General features: G+C 37.1%; 1 protein-coding gene across 2 annotated transcripts in view; it reads left to right on the top strand.

The window, feature by feature from the left end:
* Positions 1–22,374, top strand: part of LOC117992193 (calcium uptake protein 3, mitochondrial-like) — an 87,458-nt gene that overhangs the window by 61,508 nt on the left and 3,576 nt on the right. The window contains exons 2-9 of one of the 2 annotated variants that reach the window (XM_034979851.2): positions 17,614–17,755; positions 18,361–18,471; positions 18,892–18,939; positions 19,138–19,220; positions 19,820–19,885; positions 20,719–20,802; positions 21,569–21,703; positions 22,076–22,190. In XM_034979851.2, the coding sequence (XP_034835742.2) occupies positions 17,614–17,755; positions 18,361–18,471; positions 18,892–18,939; positions 19,138–19,220; positions 19,820–19,885; positions 20,719–20,802; positions 21,569–21,703; positions 22,076–22,190 (784 nt within the window). The remainder of the gene's footprint in view (positions 1–17,613; positions 17,756–18,360; positions 18,472–18,891; positions 18,940–19,137; positions 19,221–19,819; positions 19,886–20,718; positions 20,803–21,568; positions 21,704–22,075; positions 22,191–22,374) is intronic. The other variant, XM_069505656.1, reaches the window with a different exon arrangement.

The raw sequence follows: 22,374 nt of genomic DNA, 5'->3' as shown, positions 1-22,374 counted from the left end.
CTCTGAACTTAAAGTTGCCTTACTGTTAGTAGGCTCAGAAAATAAGGCGGAACGCTGCCTCGCAGCCTCTAGTTTGCGACACTTTTCCTTCAACATTGCGACAGACTTAATGTCAACAAGAGCTAATTGTTCTGAGTAAAAAGGGCGAATATATGTAATAAAATTTGTAACTTTTGTTCTTCGGAAAGTGGTGTTGACAACCTTGAAAACATGCCAAACCATTACAGCGAAATAGATAGACACAGGTTCTTCCGAGCCTTGTGTTCTTGCTCGAATGTCACCTAGCAACCTGTAGTCATAATCTACTGCATCAAATTCCTCTAAAATAAAGTTTTCAATTCTGACCAAGACGAACTTGACATTGGTTGCCTCTGTACCATAACAATGCTCGGCCTGTAAAAAGATGAATGCAGAAACAAATAATTTCCATCTGAAACGCCATAAGATCTTTTATTTCCTCAACGCGTTCGATGAAACTGCGCGGATCACCCTGTCCGTTGAAATTTAACTTCCACTTGGCCACATTTTTATCACCAGTGCAGTCAACGGCGGTACTCTCGGAATCCAGTGATTCGTCGTGAGACGACTCATTGTCAGCATCTAATCTGGAAATCAAACTCTGCAACTTTGTATGTAATTCACTCTTCCTACTTATTAAGCTGAGTTCGGAACACTGTATTCTCAAAATTCTAAAGTACAAATGTGAAGCTAAAGCTTTAGACCTACAGAGGGCATGTCTATCTTTAGTGTCAGAACACTTTTTTAATAAATCTTCTAAGTCTTGAAGTTTTTTAGTAATAACCCCTAACTCACTTTCAGAAGTGAAATCCGTCTCTAAAATTGATTCAGAAGGAATTTCCTGAATTAATTGTTTTAACTGTTTCTTTAAACCTAGCACTGTAGGTGCTGGAGTTTCGGAACGAATGGATACCTCATAACACAATTCGTCCTTCAAAAGTGAATGAAACTGGGCAAAAGTCTGTTCCATTGTGTTAAGTCAAAACACATTTAACAAAATATCGAGCTTGTGTAACTGTCTATGTTTAGCCTTATACAATTGGTTAAACACAAACACAAAAGAAGTTATTTAAACTATTAAATATACACAAGCAAAATACACAACAAAAACAATATTCTTAAGTCTATCCTAACTATTTTATCAATTATGTTCCTATTCCAAAATATTGTTAATAATACAAGCACATATTATTACTATAGTAAACAAAATATAACAAAATAAAACTTCCCAAAATTGAATAAATGATTGTAAGGTGCAGTATCACCTTTATGAGTACACAGTGTGTTACAACCTTTACAATTACAAAAGTAAACAGGCAACAAAGTTGCAATGAACTCTGACTAGCATATTATCTTTCAAAAAAAACAAAGAGATTGTGCAATGGTTTGATGACTGTTACTTTACACTTTTAACACATAACCTAAAATACAACAAAATCTGTTTCTAAATGTCACTTTAAACTACCAGCATTCAATTAAACTTAACATGTTTTGTGTGTGAAGTAGCTTTTATCATAACCTTAACACAGCTCTAAACAAAATTTCAACAAAATAATGAAGTATCAAGTCACTGAAAAAAAATTTGTCTTCATAACTTCATACTTGAACTTAATGTAATCTCTGAATATAGTTTATATATTTAGTTTCACAAGTTGTAACTCTTAGTATTTATAAATGTATGTGTGTAACTAGTTAATAGCACATAGCGTTTCAAAACTTTAATTATACTAAGTTACCGGAATTTTCTTACATAAGATGTACTTACTATTGAAAGCAATACCCAACAACAACTCAGTTAAGCAATGTTTATTACTAAACTGAAGGCAAACATTCACTTATACACCTCCAAGGTAAGTCAAATAACATAATTGAACGGCATAAGCACCATTTATAATGTGTTAATTAAATAAGAAAAAAAAACCAATGTTGGACTATACTCAGAAAATTACTTAAACTATCAAACAAAATTTCTAACTATTAGTTATTATTTAGTTAGTTAACCATAAAAAACAGCTTAGTGCTCTTTGCAATGTGTCACTACTTAGTATTGTAAAATTGTACAATCAGCGGAGTACATTTCATAAAATTCACAAAATTTCTCAAAATATACAGAAATAACTATATAAAAAAAACGTTGGGCGCCATTTGTAAGGGCGGTAAATTGGGCGGAATAGAAATATACCCGGATACGGAATAATCTACCACCTTACAAAGATTAGAGGAAAAAAAAATAATTTACTTACTTGATCTATCTACCTAGTAAAGAATAGAAGCTAGCCGTCGACTCCCTTGTAATGCATATGAGGTGTTATAAATGAAATTTGCTAGATGTTAGGCAAAATTGTTTTTAATGTAACTTTTACCGGGGTCGCTTAATACATAGTGATGGCTAATAATGCTTAGTTATTCTAGCTTAATGCCAAGACTTAATTTAGATACATTAGAATGCCTTAGGTAGATAGTACATAAAATCTATGTTTTAAATTTAAGATGCCATTGGCATGGAATAGACAATGACACAGTAAAATTCATAAAATTGTTTCAAAATAAAAGCTCAGTAGTAAAGACGGGGTTCTTACTGTACACATACACTAAGAAGGTTCACTAAACTGTTGCAGGATACAAACATTTGCTTACTTGTAGGTGCGAAGACTGCAAGGTAGCTGGACGGCATCGGCCAAGATCCAAAACTCAATTTATTTGATTCTTCACAACCGAAATGTTTCATTACAAAGATTTTCACCAAGTCTTATCCATAGCAATTAAGTTGTCAACGTGAATGTGCAAAAGAAATAAATACGAAAACTGAAGCTAAACGTAAAACGTAAACGTAAACGTAAACGTAAACGTAAACCCTGTGACAAAGAAAAACAAGATTATAATTTGTGCTGTGTGAAAATTTCGACACGTGGAATTTTCCCGATCAAACACAACTCACCTATTGAACTCCTGGCCACCAATGGTTTTCAGAAGTCCACCCACAACCCATTATCCTCATTTATTTGGGAAGATAAAATAACTGGAACTGGAATGAAATCATAAAATTAGGATTTTCTCTAACCAAACCGCCATTTTGTCGAATCCACATTACTTGATTTTTCACTCACCATAATTGATGAAACATTGAAATACGTTAGGATGACTAAAATTTATAACTATTGTATTTTCCCAGGCGAAGCCATGGGCGAAAAGGAATGAGATTTTCCTGGAACGAAAAAAAATTCGTCTTCACATGTTGACTCCAGGAAAATTCTAAATCTCACCTATCGGTGTTGCCAGACGCAACCCGAGTGTGGCCGCACTCAGTTAGTTTGATCATGAAGCCAATTCATTTTTGAATATTTGCGGAACCTAAGGATATATTATAAGAACCGTTTTGTTAATGACTTAACAATAAACAAATGATATTATGGTTTTATTTAATTATTTTGTTTTATTTTTACGACAATTGACAACGAAGCAAACGCCATCTATTGTGGCTCGAATGAACTCTGAACATCGACCCACGCGTAGTTCTGCACCTTGATGCTAGGTGGCACCAACATACTTTGAACAAAATAGATTTTAATTAAAAGCGAAACGCTAATTAGTAGTTCAAAATTTACAACGTCACACTATCCTTACCGTATTGTGAAATGGGGATTTAAGTGATACTTACTGTACTTACCGTGAGCGAGACCAATCATTAATCTATCCTTACCGTATTGTGAAATGGGGATTTAAGTGATACTTACTGTACTTACCGTGAGCGAGACCAATAATTAATCTATCCTTACCGTATTGTGAAATGGGGATTTAAGTGATACTTACTGTACTTACCGTGAGCGAGACCAATCATTAATCTATCCTTACCGTATTGTGAAATGGGGATTTGAAGAAGACCCCGGTGACTTGGGACCCTCGTAGCTTTAGTTTTAGGTTGAAGAATTTTGCGCGATAACATCCAACTTATTACAATAAATGATACAAAATGGAAAACTAAGCAATCCTAGTCCAAACCGCACAATCCCTCAGGCAAAGTTAAGTGTGTAGTTAACATTAAACATTGTGATTATCACGTTAGGTTGCGACGTTAGATTCTAACGCCGATCAGTTGATCAGAGGTTGTTAGCGCCTATTTATCAAATCACTGCCGGCATCCCGCAATCTAGGCTTGCACTGCGGGGAGTTATGGGGGGAAATTATACCGCTCACTGCTCACTGACTTGCTGTAATCGGAGTTAATGTTATAAAATGATAACAAACTAGATCATAATGTAGTCAACTTAGTCGTCAACGAGCTCATTCGCCCCGGCTTCGGGTCGGAAATTTTTGACAAATTCTTCTTATGCTTTCGTTAACTCTATGTATGGAGCGGAAACGTTAACATTGATAGCTGTTGTTCTCGTCTACTAATTAAAAGTCACTGTGGAGCGAGCCATGTCTCAGGGATAAAATCCGGAACGAGGAAATTTGCAGAAGAACAAAAGCGACCGACATAGCTCAAAGAATTTGCAAGCTGAAATGGCAATAGGGAGGTCATGTCTGTCGCAGAACCGACGGCCGTTGGGGCAGACGTGTTCCGCGGAGTGATTCGCTATCTCATTGTCTAACACTGAATGATAGTCACCGAGCTTATTTGACATTGGCTGGTTCTACATTGCTGCTTCACGGAGTGATATCAAAATATTTTTCGTAGAAAACCTCCAATGGTTTAAAAATTCAGCGTTAGACGCTGAGTGAGCGAATCAGTACGCTGGAGTGGAGACCAGGTAACGGGAATCGCAGTGCAGGGCGACCACCAACCCGCTGCGCTGGACCGATGACCTGAAGAAGGTGGCGCGGAGCGCAACGGATCAGCGTGATTTAGAATTCGAATTCTGCTTGACCGATTTTAAGCAAACTTATCATTAAGTTAACATTAACCATGGATTTTGGTTTATTTCTCACATAGCAAACAAATAAATGTACAAACAGTAATATAATAATACGCGTAGATGCTTAGCCAATGTGTAAGACGCATTGAGGTAATAAGTTGGTGAGTTACGCGGCGTCTGGGGGCGATACATCACGCTGGCCCCACTCGTGCATCACGGGCATTAACCCATCCTAACGGCTACCGGTCACCGGTCACCGGTCACCAGTCACCAGGCACGCCATAACACACTGCTCACAATGATGGTGACCACGCGGTCCCCTTCTGTACTATAAGCTTCCTCAACTTGTGAGTTGTAGGTAGGGATACAGGGATCCGAGCATACCTTGGTTTGTAAACAGTAAAATAGGCTACTTGACTCATATCTAATTTCGTCCAATAAATGATTATTTATTATAGTATTTTGCTTAAGACAACGAAATATATCAATCACAATTATTAAAAACGCAGGATGGATATATAAATCCAATTTAAAAAAATACAGTTTTTATTTTTATTTGAAACGCAGAAAACGCTGTCAGCCATGATGTGACGTCATTAAATATGTAAACAAAGAAATGTCATCCCTATGTCACGCGGGGACTAACTTAGTATCCATATATATAAAATTTAGAGTCCTGACTAACTTATATATCAACGCACAGCCTAAACAGCTGGTCCTAGATACATGAAATTTGGTGGGTGTGTTCTTTGTAGGTAAAGAGAACGTATCCACTAGGAAAGGATTTTTTGAAATTCCACCCCTGAGTGGGTTAAATGGAGGTTTGAAATTTATGAAGTCCACGCGGGCGAAGTCACGTGCATAAGCTAGTTTTTATATATTTCTAAAAACTCATAGTAAACGTAAAAAAATATCGTTTTCTCTTTATAAATTGAATAAGTTATTAAGTAAGACTTACAACAAAGTGATCTTTGCAAAAATAAATTTGGGTTGAAGTCGTTAGTCATATAGGATCCCTTTAAGCAAGTCTTCGCGTGTTACGTATATTTATTTCACTGGGCACTCTAATCCACAACTTTCCTGTGGTCTTTATCGATGCATTTTTTACTTTCTCGGATGATACAATAACGATAATTACTATATTTTTCATGTAAACGAGTACCTATAGAAGTCATGTTTATTAAACTTTGGGAGGTTATGCTGTTGTTTACAAATGCATGACGTCAGAGCACAGATAATCTATCGGCCAAACATGGCCGACCAGTGTTTTCACCTGTCTAAGAAAAATATATTTTTAAATTAAAGTTTTACGGTTATTAGGGCGCAAAAAAATATAGTGTTAATTTTTTTGATATAATAGGACAAATGATAGGTGTACTTGGAGGATTCTTGTAGCCAGTAAAACTTCAGCCTTCTATATTAAAGACACTTTAATTTCTATTTCTATTAATAATTAGGATACACGACAAAAGCATGGTTGCACTTAGTGCAGACCACAGACAACGACTGACTTAGAAATTCTGAGTTGCCATAATACAGTTCAACACTCCTCCTCAACCCTGAATTTCTTCAATCTCATACTTCTACACACTATCTTAGTTTTCTGACATTTTTACCTAACTTTACTTTTACAACTTTCATAATCTATGACTTTTTATATCCTTCTGTTATTCTATACTTTTTAATCTTTGACAAAAATATTCTTTGACAATTAAGTTTTGACAATTTAATCTAAAAAACAACCAATAATGTAAACAAATAAAACGATATTTATTCTTTAAATTGAGTAATACTAATAACTATTAATATTTACTAACACTCTTCTATTCCCATACAGGTTCTAAAATAATTAAAAAGATTTTTGTGCAGCGGTTTAGTCAACACATCTGCAACTTGTTCTGAAGTGTTAATATACACCAATACAATAACATTCTGTTCTATTAAGTTTCTAATAAAATGATGCTTTATATCAATGTGTTTTACTCTTTTGCTATTTTCTCTATTTTTAGCTATGTGGATACAAGACTGGTTATCTTCAAAAATAATTATACTTTCACATTGAATTTCAAGATTATTCAAAAGTCCTTTAAACCACACTGATTCCCGTGCTATCATACTTAGAGCCATATATTCTGATTCGGCAGTTGAAAGAGAGACCGTTTTCTGTTTTTGAGTAGACCATTGTACAATATTTCCATATAACAGTAAACAGTAACCTGACACTGATTTTCTATCAACATCAGCTGCCCAGTCAGAATCACAATATCCCTCGGCTACATTCTTACATGGTTTATTCTTATACACTAATCCATAATTTGCCGTCTGCTTTAAGTATCTCAGAACTCTTTTCAGGTAGGTAAAATGTTTATCGGATGCATTGTTCTGATACCTACTAAAATAGCTCACCGCAAAAGACAAATCAGGCCTAGTACAAATAACTAAATATATCAAACACCCAATTAACTCACGGTAAGGCTGGGTACAAGTATAACTTTCTGGTTTTTCTAGTTTCAGTCCAACTTCACAAGGAGTAGCTACACTTTTACAGTCCTTCATGTTAAACTTTGTAAGAACTTTTTCTATATAACTTTTCTGATGAATTTTAATCATACCTTTAGAAAACTCTCTTTCTATTTCTATCCCTAAAAACTTATGAACTTGACCCAAACTAACCATTTCAAATTGTTTTTCTAGTTTAAACTTAAGGTCTTTAATTTTCTCTTCACATGCACTCATAATTAAAATGTCATCCACGTACAGAAACACATACACACTTATCTCACCATTTTCGTTTTGTAATAAGTATAAACAACTATCATAATCTGAGCACTTGAAGTTGTTTGCACACATAAACTCGTGGAATACTTTATTCCAACACCTTGGGCTTTGCTTCAAGCCATAAATTGACTTGTTAAGTTTGCACACTTTTTCACTATTATGCTGACCTGGTAGACTCATGTATATCTCCTCCTTAAGTATGCCATGGAGAAAAGCAGTTTTCACATCCAACTGTTCTATCTTTAGATTGTCATGATTTGCAATTACAAGCAATGACCTTAACGTTGTGAGTCTTCCAACAGGAGCATATGTTTCTTCATATTGTGAAGTCTGGAAACCTTTTGCCACTAACCTGGCTTTGTAGTTATTATCTGATTTCTTTCGAAATACCCATCGACTTTCTATGACTTCCTTATCCTTTGGTCTTTCTACCATAGTCCATGTTTGATGTTTCTCATGTGACTGCAATTCGCTATCCATTGCTTCTTTCCATCTGTCACTTTCTACGCTTTCCACTGCTTCTTGTAATGTCCTTGGTTCATCATTTATAAATTCTTGAGAAATGTATGCAGCATGGAATGTCTCATAGTCTTCTAACCATACTGGTCTTTTTCTTTGTCTCTGTTCCCTTTCTGTATCATTTATTTCTTGATAAGGTTCGGTAGATGTCTTTCCTGTACTTTTTTCCTCAGTACTACTTATTGATTGATCTTGCTGGCTCTTTTCTCTACAAGGCAATGGCAAGTTTGATGGTAAGTCATCTTCTTCTATGTATGTAAAAGTTTCCATGTTACTTCTTGGTTTTTCATTAAATATTACATCTCTACTTCTAATAATTTTCTTCAGCTCGGAATCCCAGAGTCTATATCCATTATCACAGTAGCCAACCATGTAATACTTCTTTGATTTCACATCAAACTTTCCATTTCTGTGCTCCTTGCCAATATGTACATATGCCTCAGTACCAAAGGCTTTTATTTTAGAATAATCTGGACTTCTACCATACCAAATCTCAGCAGGTATGACACCTCTGCTGGTTGGAATTCTGTTAATTATGTAGGTAGCACTGTATACCGCTTCTCCCCATAATTGTTTTTCCAAACTTGTGTCGGCTAATAAAGTTCTTGCCTTTTCTACAACAGTTCTGTTGAATCTTTCTGACTTCCCGTTTTGCTGGGGTGTGTAGCTTATTGTAAATTCAATTTTTATTCCCTTTTCTTCGCAATAGCTTTTAAATTCTATGTTGTCATATTCCTTCCCATTATCGCACCGAAATCTAGATATTTTCTTATCAAATTGGGTTTCTACCAAATTTACATATTTCTTGAAACACTGTAGCACCTCCGTTTTGCTTTCTAACAAATAGACTGTTGTAAAATGGCTGTAATCATCAACAAAACTTAAAATATATTTCTTGTTACCATATGTCGCTGGATTAATTGGACCGCACAAATCCGAATGAATAACTTCTAAAATTCTCTTACTTTTGTAATTATATTCTGCAAATGGCAATCTAGTCTGTCTTCCCTTTAAACAAGGTTCACATAATTATTTCTTTATTTGAGTTTTCAAAAGATATTAGTTTTCTAGACTTCAATTTTTCTAACTTTCCTTTTGAAGCATGTCCAAGTTTTCTATGCCAATCATTCTGAGTTTCTGAAATGCTATAAGCTTTCTGTGCACATAATTCTTCATCTTTCAAATTTAGGGTTAATCTGTATAACTTATTTATTTTATTACCTTTTAGTATTGTTTTGTTATTCTTGTGAATAGTCAACCTATTATTTTCAAAGGTTATCCCAAATCCGGAGTTTTCAATTTTATTTACTGACAGCAGATTACACCGCAGGTCTGGCACAAACAGCACATTTTTCAATTTAACCTCCTTTGTATAAATAACACCTGACTCATATGCATTTAACACCTCACCGTCCTTGGCAATATTAATTTTAATAGGGGTCTCTAACTTCTCGATCCTACTAAAATATTCTCTTTTGTTAACCAGATGATCCGTAGCCCCAGAATCAACTATAAACTCTATTTTTCTGGAACTTCCCTGTGTTACTAATGCTTCTGAAGATGTCATAAAGGAAACCTCATCTTCTCTTTCCTTCTGAACAATATTAGCTGAGCCTTGTGCTTTTCTAAAACGGCATTGAGCCTTCCGGTGGCCCCGCTTCCCGCAATTATAACAGTTAAATGGGAAACTGCTGGTGCTGCTGCTTGGCGAATTATTAAATTTATTATTATTCTGTTTCTTTCTTTGATTCAATATAAATGCATCACTCTCCTCTTGAGTTCCAAAACCTATTCTTTTAATTTCTTCATCTAATAATCTTTTCTTAATAAATTCTAACGTAATATCTGAACTATTTAAGGTTTCTATCGCCGTAACTACATATTGGAATGCCGGAGGCATAGCCAATAACATGTAGCAACAGACTTCACTCTCACTAGGTTGAGCGCCCGATTCTTTTAATTCTCTTACCAGTTTTTCAAAAACAATGAAATAGTTTTCAAGACCTTCCACTCCATCATATTTCTGGGTTAACAATCTTTTTCTTGTAATTAACTGTGACGCTATACCTTTCCTTGCAAAAGTATCATCAAGTTTCTTCAATAATTCTTTTGACGTTTTACACTCCTTGATTATTTCCAAATGAGTATCACTAATGCATTGGACCAGAATGTCCATGCATTTTCCTTCCTTCGTAGAATCCGGCTTTTCTTCTGATTCTGACGAAAATACGTAACTGTATAGATTTTGCGCTTGCAATACAATCTTTATTCTAAACAACCAGTTACTATAATTTGAGCCGGCAAATGGCGTGACGCCATACTTGTTCTTTTTGTCGTGTTCCTCCATTTCGCGGCGTGGCGTTCTTTTCTTTTCTTTTTTTTTAATTTCTTCTGGCGTGACCTGGGTCCATAACCATGATAGGTGTACTTGGAGGATTCTTGTAGCCAGTAAAACTTCAGCCTTCTATATTAAAGACACTTTAATTTCTATTTCTATTAATAATTAGGATACACGACAAAAGCATGGTTGCACTTAGTGCAGACCACAGACAACGACTGACTTAGAAATTCTGAGTTGCCATAATACAGTTCAACAACAAATATTAACCATTTAAGACCAACTTAAAAAAAGAGTCAAGTAGCCTATTATATCAGTACCTCAGTACCCTTATTATAAATGCGAAAGTGTGTTTGTTTGTTGGTTTATTGGTTTGTTCTTTCAAACACGTCACGTGATTTTTTGCATGGGTATAGATAAAGACCTGGAGAGTGGCATAGGCTACTTTTTATCCCGGCAAATCAAAGCGTTCCCACGGGATTGCCCGTACATTTTCTTTTCGAAAAACTTTCAGAAACCCTCATCTATGTCCCAATTCTGTATTTCTAAAAGGTGGTTATCCTACTAATAAAGTATGGGCTATTTGACGAAGGTGAAAATTGAGTAATGTGATAAAGCAAGCTGCACTCAGGCCCCTGGCGTTCCCCGCGCTGCGACCACGGCGCGGCGCTGAGCAAGTTGGTGCTAGGTGTTTAGTGTCTACTTGTGTGGAGATGTACGACGGGTCCGCTAATTTACTACTTACATTGAGTTACAAAGGGGACATCAAAGGCTTTTCGACACTATTTAGTGGGCTGCAGCCATCGCCGACCACATCCATACGTGGTGGTCGATAGTTGCAGCACTAAGAAAGATATTACTTCACTTTTTAGGGTTCCGTACCTCAAAAGGAAAAAAGGAACCCTTATAGGATCACTTTGTTGTCTGTCTGTCAAGAAACCTACAGGGTACTTCCCGTTGACCTAGAATCATGAAATTTGGCAGGTAGGTAGATCTTATAGCTGATATTTGGGGAAAAATCTGAAAACCGTGAATTTAGGGTTAGATCACACAAAAAAAAATTAAATTGTGGTCATGAACTAATAATTAGTATTTTCAACTTTCGAAGTGAGTGACTATATCAAGTGGGGTATCATATGAAAGGTCTTCACCTGTACATTCTAAAACAGATTTTTATTTATTTTTATGCATCATAGTTTTTGAATTATTGTGCAAAATGTCGAAAAAATACGACTGTAGTACGGAACCCTCATTGCGCGAGCCTGACTCGCACTTGGCCGGTTTTTTTAAATGAGGCGGATATTCACCTCCGAGCTCCGGTGAATCGACACTTTGCGGTAAATAATGTCCTGACTTTAGCCACTTGTATCACTTGTGGCACAGCATCGTAAAAGTTGAGCGCTCCAGCTTCCTTCAGTTGCTCTCACCACCCACCGAGTAGAACATCCTCGTGGTTTCTTGCTTTCCATGCTCTCAACCATGATCAGCTTCTCGGAGCTTTCATTTCTGCGACGATGGGCGGTTTATGTCCTAAATAGCTAAGGATGCGCTGAAGGCATATAATATATGGTGGAAAGACGTATTAAAGCATATTTCAATCAGTTTTAATTATGAATAGAATAGAATAGAATGTTTTTTAATAGTCAGGTAGTTTTAATTTACCTTCCTTTTCATATTACAATAGTAAGAAGAGGGTGCAAATACTCTAAAATTAGGTTGTGCTTAGAATCGGTGCCACTGGTTCGGTACCACTGTACTGAACCCTGAGAATACTAATGGTCACGCTTAATCGTATTTTAATATTCTCATAACTAACCATTAAGTACATTCCCGTAGTTATAATGAGCAATTCAGAAAAGAATTAAATAAATAACTTAAAACGACACTTTCGCCTCACACACGTTTTGAATTACTGTAAGTTAAATAATAATAATGAGATATGGAACTTTCGTGTGAGAATAACTTGGAAAGTGTTTTCTTAGTAGTAGTGTATAAAAGAAAAAAGGTGACTGACTGTCTGACTGATTTATCAACGCAAAGCTCAAACTACTGGACGGATCGGGCTGAAATTTGGCATGCAGATAGTTATTTAACATCCACTAAGAGAGGATTTTTGAAAATTCAACCCCCTAAGAGCCTAACGAAAATACGAATATAAAAAAATCTACGTCATTTATGTCATAAGCTGATAGTTCAAATAGTTCTATGATTGCTTCGGAACGTATTTTAACGGACTCAGATCGGATGAGTGCCTAAGTAACGCAGTAAAACAGAGGTTTGAAATTTGTGCAGTTCACGCGGATGAAGTCGCGGGCATAAGCTAAGTTAAATATAAATCCACGCGAACAAAGTGTTATTTATTCCATTACAAGTTGGCCCTTGACTGCGATCTCACCTGATGGTTAGAGAAGTCGTGGAAACAAGCCAGTCAAACATAACTATTCAACCCCTTAACGAAAAACTAAAAACTGTCCCATACCCGCGTTTGAAACACTTTAAAACACCCCCGCAGTAAATCAGCTGCGCAGCGGCAGCGTGCCGGCATGCAGCCAATAAATCAGGCCAATAAAATCGCGGCCACGGCCTCCTAATAGCCATTTTGTCACAAATATAGCGATAAATATCCCTCTACCCCCGACCCTCTCCGCAGTACAACTAGGGGTTAGTGAATGAGCGTGGAATGACATTAATTATATAATGAATCGATGTGGTTAGATTAAATGGCGCTTACTTAATCCCTCACAGGTTTTAGTTTTTAGCCGATAAGGGGATCATCATCATAATCAACCCATCGCCGGCTCACTACAGAGCACGGGTCTCCTCTCACAGTGAGAAGGGGTTTTGGCCATAGTCTACCACGCTGGCCAAGTGCGGATTGGTAGATTTCACATACCTTTGAGAACATTATGGAGAACTCTCAGGCATGCAGATTTCCTCACATGTTTTCCTTCACCGTTAAAGCAACTGATATTTTATTACTTAAAAACGCACATAACTCCGAAAAGTTAGAGGTGCGTGCCCGGGATCGAACCCCCGACCTCCGACTAGAAGGCGGACGTCCTAGCCACTAGGCTATCACAGCGTATGTACCAGATAAGATATAAGGGGATGGGTGTAACAAAACTGCCATACCCCTTCCAAGCTAGTCCGCTACCATCCTAGACTGCATCATCTTTCATCACTTACCACCAGGTGAGATCGCAATCAAGGGCCAACTTGTATAACTTGTATAAATCGTACCGAATCGTGTCACTGAACGCAGCACTTCTGCTGGCCGGTCTCATACCACTTGATTTACGTATACAAGAGGCGGCTCAGCTTTACGAGGCCAAAAGGGGCCGACCACAGCCCATACTGAACGGCAGGGAGGTCGAAGAGAGAGTATGTTTCCTGAACGCCCCGCATCCCTCAGAGGAGGCTGTTGTGGGGTTCCAATGCTTAGAGGACATGGAGGAGGCCACTATCGCAGACTATGACATGACCGGTCTGAGGATATTCACAGACGGCAGTAAAATGGACGCCGGAGTGGGTGCAGCTCTCTCGTGCTGGAGGGATGGAGAGGAAACTCTGAGTAGGAAGTTTCGTCTCGAGCCTTACTGCACAGTGTTCCAGGCAGAGTTGTATGCAATCCTTAAAGCAACAGAAGTGGCTTTAAAAGCCAAGGACAGCTCTGTGAATATCCTCAGTGACTCCAGGTCCTCCTTAGAAATGCTGAGCAACGGAACCTTCCACCCCTTGGCATTTGAAATAAGAAGAAATTTAGCTCTTCTTAGGGCAAAGAATAAGAGGGTCAGCCTCTTCTGGGTGCGAGCTCATGTAGGGGTGGCCGGGAATGAAAGGGCTGACTTCTTGGCCAGGGAGGCTGTCACAAAGCTCAAGACCAGGCCGGCTTATGACAGTTGTCCAATTTCATATATAAAGAGATGCATAAGGGAGGACACTGTCATGAAATGGTCTGAGCGTTACAGGGAGGGTGTGACAGCGTCCGTGACCAAAACCTTCCTGCCTTCGGTAGGAAGGGCACACAAAGTTTTGAAGAAAATTAAGCTCACACCCCTTTTGGTCCAAATATTCAGCGGACATGGCGGGTTTTCGGAGTACCTACACAGGTTTAAGTGTAAAGACGGTCCTGGCTGTGTCTGTGATGAAACGGTCGATGAATCAATATTGCACTTACTCATCGACTGTCCACAGCACAGCCGAATCCGAGAGGACTTCCACCAACAAATTAGGGTGGAACTGTGTAGGGACTCCGTCCCCGCCATTCTGGAGTGCGACGCAAGTCGGAGCTTATTCCTGCTATTTTGCTCTAAAATAGCAGGAATAGCTATTAAGAGGAACAGAACAGGGTGACAAGGACACAATGTTGTCCAGTATTATAGAATACGACGATTAACATGGGTCCAAATTAAACTGCTCTGTTCCTTTCAAACAGTCGCGAAATTCGTACAGTCTGATAAAACTAAAACTAAAAAAGGTCTCTGACATTATGTCAGGGGAAGAAGCTGCCTAAATAGAATCCGAAAAGATCTATTTAGTATAAAAAAAAAAAAAAAAAAAAAAAAAAAAAACTTGTATAAGGGAATTAAAAAACAGTTGCTGACTTCAGACTGACTGATCTATCAACGCACAGCTCAAACTACTGGAGGGATCGTACTGAAATTTGGCATGTAAATAGCTATTATGATGTAGACATTCGCTAAAGTTTTTTGAAAATTTACCCCTAGGTTGTAATATAGGGGTTTGAAATTTGTGTACCACCACCACGCTGATGAAGTCGCGGGCATGAGCTAGTAAGTAATACGTTCAAACTATTTATTTAGCGAACTGAAACTGAACGATACTGAAAAATGCTATTACCAATATGAAGGATTCTGGATAACTCAAATGACAAATAGCTATGAAATATGAATGTGTTAAATATAACACAATCCATAGAATCTATTGAAGAGTTTCTTGTTCTTGCTTCTTGCAAAAGTTCTTCTTCCTTCATGGTCAGCATAGCGGCCTATGGTCTAAACCCTTCTCGTTCAGAGAGGAGACCTGTGTTCAGTAGTGGGCCGGCGATAAGTTGATATATAATTGGACTTAGGGCTACTAGTGTTCCGGAACGATGCCGAGAATAAAGCGCCTCCCGCTGACATTCAGAAACCAAAATGGAGGTAAAAGTGAAACCAAAGGTTACTTAGCTTAACAAGAAACTCGATACGCGGAAGAGTGTTGTTCATTCACCACCAAAATAATTATCGGAAGGACAGAATAGGGCTGCCACTGCTCAAGCCTTTCTGCTCAAAAGACACTGCCTTATTAGAAACTGAATGTTACAATGTCACGAAGAATTTATCCGGAAAACTAAATCTTTGACTGAGTTTTAAGCAATCAAAGTTTTTTAGACTTTTCCCATTTAATTTAAATCAAAACTATAACAACTCACGATGATAGAAGTGATTTTTTTTCTTTATTGTGCCTATACTTACATACGAGTATAAGAAAATTGTTTCAGGAAAAGTCAACGACTTACTAAGCTAACTGACTAACTAACCACTTTCAACAAAAACAAAATTTTTGCTTACTACTTCTTCTTCTTAATTTGCTTTATGGCTTTCAGTAGTGACTTGATGTTCCGCTTAGTTTGACAGCTACAGTCTGAATCATAATCACCTCTCATTGGTTGACACTCTCCAAAAATTTGCTGCTGCAAAAATACCTTAAGCACAGGCAATTGATATGTAATAATTAAGGAAAAGGATTAAAGGAGATTGTAATAATGATTGACAAACCAGCAGTGTCACTAATTTTTAACATCTTCATAAAACACGATTTTTGTTTGAAAAAAGCAGTTCTTCTACATGCATAATAGCAGCTGATTTAGTTTAATTGGCAAAATTTTTGGCATTCCCATTTGAATTGTAAAAGTCTTAACCCTAGCACGTGGTGTGGTGGGCAGTCTGTTCTTGTCACTTGTCACAGCTAAGAATACCTATTGTAAGTCATTAGAGCTACTGGTTCGTTTGTTTACACGGTGGTCTATCTACTATTGTTCCTTAAAATTTCATCATAATCAACCCATTACCGGCGCACTACTGAGCACGGGTCTCCTCTCAGAGTGAGAAGGGTTTAGGCCATAGTCTGGCCCAATGCGGATAAGCAGACTTCACACACCTTTGAGAACATGAACTCTCAGGCATGCAGGTTTCCTCACGATGTTATCCTTCACCGTTAAAGCAAGTGACATTTAATTGTTTTTAAAAACGCACATTGTATAACTCCGAAAAGTTAGAAGTGCGTGCCCGGGATCGAACCTCTGACCTCCCTAAAGAAGGTGGATGTTTTAACTGCTAGGCTATATCCACAAATCTCCCTCGTGAATATGAATTAGCTCAAACCGGCAAGGGAGCTAATGATTGAACTTATGGCCAGAAACCTCGCAGCCTATTGTTTACTGTGGGTTTATGTAGTTAGTACTAAATAGGTATTATAGTATCTAAGTACTGACTATGGATGGAGGAAAAAATGGTTCTTGTTGTTTGTCCATGGTACTAGTACACTGTATACATCAACACAGCAACTTCTACTATATTAACTTTAAAAATTGATTCATTCACCTTCAAAACTTTTCTTGTACGTATTTTTTTAATTGGAAACCCTTGACGTAGGATGAATTTATCCTTTACATACTCTATGTAACTAGAAACTATTCCTTTTTCATTAAAAGGACTTTAAGAATGGTTTGCTATTTCAAAATGTACGAATACATGAATTTGAGAAAAAAGAAACCGCAGAGTTTCTTCGTGGTTCTTCTCGGTTGGAAAAGCATTCCGATCTCGGAACCAGTGGTAGATTCACTTAACTATTTGAAAATACTTTGTAAAAGTTTATTCGGATGAGAAATTCTTCTAATCTATTCTTGAATATCATCTTTATGTTACAAAAAGAAGCTGACTAACCGTACCTAAGTACCGCTCAAACCGTTGCGTTGGGTTTAGAAACTTCATATTTTACAAGTGATAAGATGAGATAAGGTCCTCCTTTTGTAACATCTTTTGGTTGTACAATAAAGTGATTTAAAAAAACAGGGTAATGCAAATAATTCCGTTGTTGCAGCAACCGGACGAGCTGGCCAAATCGGTGAAGCTGACATCCCGAGAGCGAAGGTTCATCAAGTTCGCGAGCGTGGAGTTCGGCGGGCAGCTGTACATGACGCCGCAGGACTTCCTCGAGTCCGTCGTCGAGCAGGAGCCCAGACGTGAGGCCTACCACCTTCTTCCTTCCTCTCCTTCCTTCACTCCTGTCATTTACTATACAGTTCTTCATTGCTGACCACAGTTACTGACAGTCCGTTTCTTCTTTAATCACATAATGGTTATTTTCTTGGGATGAAAATGCGGTGGGATTCTAGATCCTTCCGCATACGACTCGACTAAGAAAACGAGATTTCGATGTCGACTCGACTCTTAGGTTAGTTACTATCAGTAATTAATATTACTTATTGTCAGTGATAATACCAAATCATGACCATCATCATTATCAATCGGTAGACGTCGACTACTAGATATAGATCTCTTGTAGGGAGTTCCACACGCCACGGTCTTGCTCGCGCCGCCTGAATCCAGCCGCTCCCTGCGACTCGTTTGATGTCTGTCCTAGTGGGGGGCTTCCAACGCTGCGCTCTCCGGTGCGAGGCTGCCATTTAGGACCCCAACGTCTATCGATTTTTCGAACTAAATGCCCTGCCCATTGCCACTTCAGCTTTGAAATCCGTTGAGTTATGTCTGACAAAAGGCACATCATATTTTGTTAGTCCTGCGTGACACACATTGATGGAACTAATTCGTCTCTGCTCCCATTCAGCTCGCCTAAAGCGCCGCATCCTGACCGCCAAAGAGATCGAACAGCTCCGCGACCAGGTGCCGCCACTCAAGAAGGGCTCGCCGCAGATGTTTCGCAATATGAGGGACAAAGGCAAGTGCAACCTTCTCTTACTTAAACACCACTACCACCATCTCTTACCACCACTTTTTGCATATTATGAATGTTGACGACAATATTACTTGTATCCTATTGTAAAGCTGCTGTCAATCTAATTATGGTAAAATTAATTGGCTTTATTTAACAATCAATGAGGCATGTCTGGTCAGGAGGAATTTGCTAGTCAAGACTTAGACTTACTCAATAGTTATTTTAATTCTCTATATATATGTTCTGTTATGTTTTGTATTTTCTTATTAAATTTTTTGATTTTGGGTAAAAGTAATTACTAATTCCGTTTTTACTATAGGATATTTTTGTACAACTTCAAGTCACAATTTTTAGATATTTATCTATTGATTTACCTTTTCTTATGTAACAGTTAAAATATTATAGCTGTTGTTCTTTTTTCAGGAATCATCTCTTACACAGAGTATCTGTTTCTTCTTTCAATTTTAACGAGTAAGTCTTATTGTAACTTACTTTGGTCTCATTCAGCTGTTACCATCAACAATTTTCATCTAAGTTTTCTCTTTGATTATATTATGTGCAATAAAGTTTTCTTCTACTTTTTAAAGGTACTTTAATTTTTTCCTCCAACTCATAATATGCTTCATACAAATATATTTTTACATAGTGTTTCCAATTTGTACTTTTCAGAACCGACTTCAGGCTTCCAAATCGCTTTCAACATGTTCGACACGGACGGCAACCAAAGAGTAGATAAAAACGAATTTCTAGTCGTAAGTTCATTTTATACTTTCTTATTCATTATATTATGTATATCTATAAAGCATATTGCTGTGTATCCTAGAATTAGATGAATGCCCTAGGCATATCTGTAGTTGCACTAGGTCGTGGCATTCCCCTGAAAGGGCGGAAACGGTCTTATTGTCTGTTTTATCACAAACTATTTCATAAAAATCATTTTAAAGATATTGTATTTATTGTAAACATTTTGATGTAGTATTTCTGTATTCACATTTTATTTTTCTAATAATATCTATTAGATCATCGTATTACATTACATTTATTATACAAAATCCAAGATAAAGATCCTTAATATGTAACGTAGGTTTTGTACATTGCGAAATACAAACTTGAGGCTGAACGAAAACCAGAAAAAACTAAATTACTAATTTTGTGTTATTTCAATAACTGTTTCTACATAAGTGGTAACTTGAGGCCCATATTTTCGTCATTACTTGGATTCTGTAATATTTCAATAAGTAATCAATATTATAGTATGTATTTTATGATTTCATTAGTTTAGAGACACATTTTAGTTATTTTCCATTTATGTTTTGTTTTGAGCACGTATTTTGTGCCCTGCACTCATTAGATCCAGCGTTTGCTCGGCGGCTCACTGAAGGAGCGCAAAGACCTCGACGCTAACAGCGAGAAAGCAGTGAGTTTGTGTGCTTAGGGTGTAAGCTTCGTTTTAACTTCAAGTTTAATTGCAGTTTTACGTTATCTTCATGTGTTAAATTTTGATTTGCCTATTTCATCTGTTTTTTGTTGAGCTATGAGGTTCTTATATTGCAAGTCTTCGTCGGATTTGGTGGAAAGAGGAATCGGTTCTTCGCCAGCTTTAGTTATGTTATAATGTCGAACACTTGTGTCCTCATGTCATCAATCAGATATTTTTGAATCATTATATTAGCTACTATTTTTATTTACGTCTATTTCCTATGTATTTTTATTCATAATATTTAATGTGTTTTATAATTTTTTTCTTGCACATCCTTTTTACCTATTTCATATTTAAATATTCCTAGACATAATTTTTTATTAATTTTATATCTATGAGTTACACTGTGCCGTCTGTGTTTCCTTTATTGCAAAAAACTTGATGAAGCAAAGCAAATAGGCAAGGTAGTTATGTTTCTACAATACCTCTTCAGAAACTACAAAACATTACTCCGAATATTATTTTTGAATATTTATAATTATTGATTAAAAATCCCGTGGGAACTCTTTGATTTTCCGGGATACAATCTTTATCTATACCCATGCAAAAAATCACGTCAATCCGTTGCACCGTTGCGACGTGATTGAAGGACAAACCAACAAACAAACACACTTTCGCATTTATATAAGGGTACTGATGGAACTTAATTGGCTTTAATATTTATAAAGTGTTATATGAAAGTTATTCTGAACGATAAGACTAGCTATTATCGAAGCTGTAAGGAAACGCGGATGGCACAGTCAAATTCAGTTCTCTGCGACATATTGTAGCTGCTTGCCTTAGTGTCGGCCAACACGCTGCGGGACAGGCTCGAGCACGCTCAGACAAAGAAGAAGCCTCCACAGCCGTCCACAGTAAGTCACTACCTCGGGCTGTGTCATCAAGTGCTTTGTTTAACCTTGTGCTTTGTGATTTACATTGGTTTTTTTAAAATTGTAATCTCTATAATTTTGTGTAATCTGTCGATAACTTTGGTAAGTCTTAAGGGTTTATTCTAAGAAGCTAGACCTCCCTAGAGTAAATATGTTCCTTGAGCTAAACGATTGTTGATTAAATTGTTCTGAGCTTACCAGAATAATTAATAAAGTGTCGTTTTGGCTTAAACTTACAAATATTGACTCTGTTTTGTTTTTAATATTTCTTTATTTCGTGTTTAACTACTTGTACCTAATCTTGCTTCTTTTTTAACTGAAAAATAATCCTCCGTGATTTCTAATTTAAGCGTTTTTGTAATAATCATAATTTTAATTTTATTTTTACTTAAAATATTAAATTGGATTTGTGTTAAAACTTTGCAATTAACTACTTCTTCTGTGGATAATGATTAAAATAATATAAATAATAAAAGTCCATTCTAAACATTTTCTTTGCCTACATACCCATTAAATTTATTTTAGTTAGTAGCAATCTAGATATTGCTTAATTTCATACGCGCAGTCTTATGTAAATTAAATCAAACTCGACGATGATAATGAAATCTGTTCAGAGACGAACCCAAACTAAACCCAAAGAATAGCCATAGTTCTCAAAATGCTCCAAACTCCAGACAGTCCTGGGTAGGAGACGATCTGTAAACACAAACTGAACATCATAATCAAGATCTGACACCTGTGTTCGCAGATGGAGAAGATCTTCAGCTACGCGTGGAGAGGCAAGCGCGGGCTGACGGACGAGCCGCAGGGCGGGAAGCCTCAGGACCACCTCGTCGACGACCAGGGCTTGCAGAGGAGACACAATGTGGATACATTGTTGCAGGTAACAACTATAAGACGTACAACCAATGTCCGAATTTAGAAAGGTGCCATGAAACCTAAAAATACCCAAAGTGACTAAGGAGTCATCATCGTCATGATCAACCAATCGCCGGCTCACTACAGAGTATGGCTCTCCTCTCCGAATGAGAACGGTTTTAGCCATAGCCTACCACGCTGGACAAGTGCGAATATGCAAACTTCACACACCGTGAAGAACTCTCAGGCATGAAGGTTTCTTCATGATGTTTCCGTCACCGTTGAAGCAAGTGATATTTAATTGCTTGAAACGCACATAACTCAGAAAAGGAGTAAGGATATTATGATGATTTATAGAATTCATGATTAATGATAAGTACCTAATTGTAATTTGCAGGTACACTTTTTCGGTAAGAAAGGCACAAACGACCTGAAGTTCGAAGGCTTTCGGCAGTTCATGGAAAACTTGCAGACTGAAGTTTTGGAGTTGGAGTTCCATGAATTTTCTAAAGGTGATGTTATTACTGACTTCAGTTATTATTATTATTACTTTAAAAAAAACATTGTAACTTAGCTGAAGCATTTGACACTATTAATCACAAAATTTCTTGCATACCTTTGGTGAAACTGTTAATAACAAATACATTATTTAATAATTCTCCATCTTCATATAAAGAGGTTACTAGTTCAAATACT

The sequence above is a fragment of the Maniola hyperantus genome, chromosome 21 (assembly GCF_902806685.2).
Source record: "Maniola hyperantus chromosome 21, iAphHyp1.2, whole genome shotgun sequence".
NCBI classification, from domain to species: Eukaryota; Metazoa; Arthropoda; class Insecta; order Lepidoptera; family Nymphalidae; genus Maniola; species Maniola hyperantus.
Note: the sequence above shows the minus strand (reverse complement) of the source record. Positions and strands in the feature narration are given on the sequence as shown.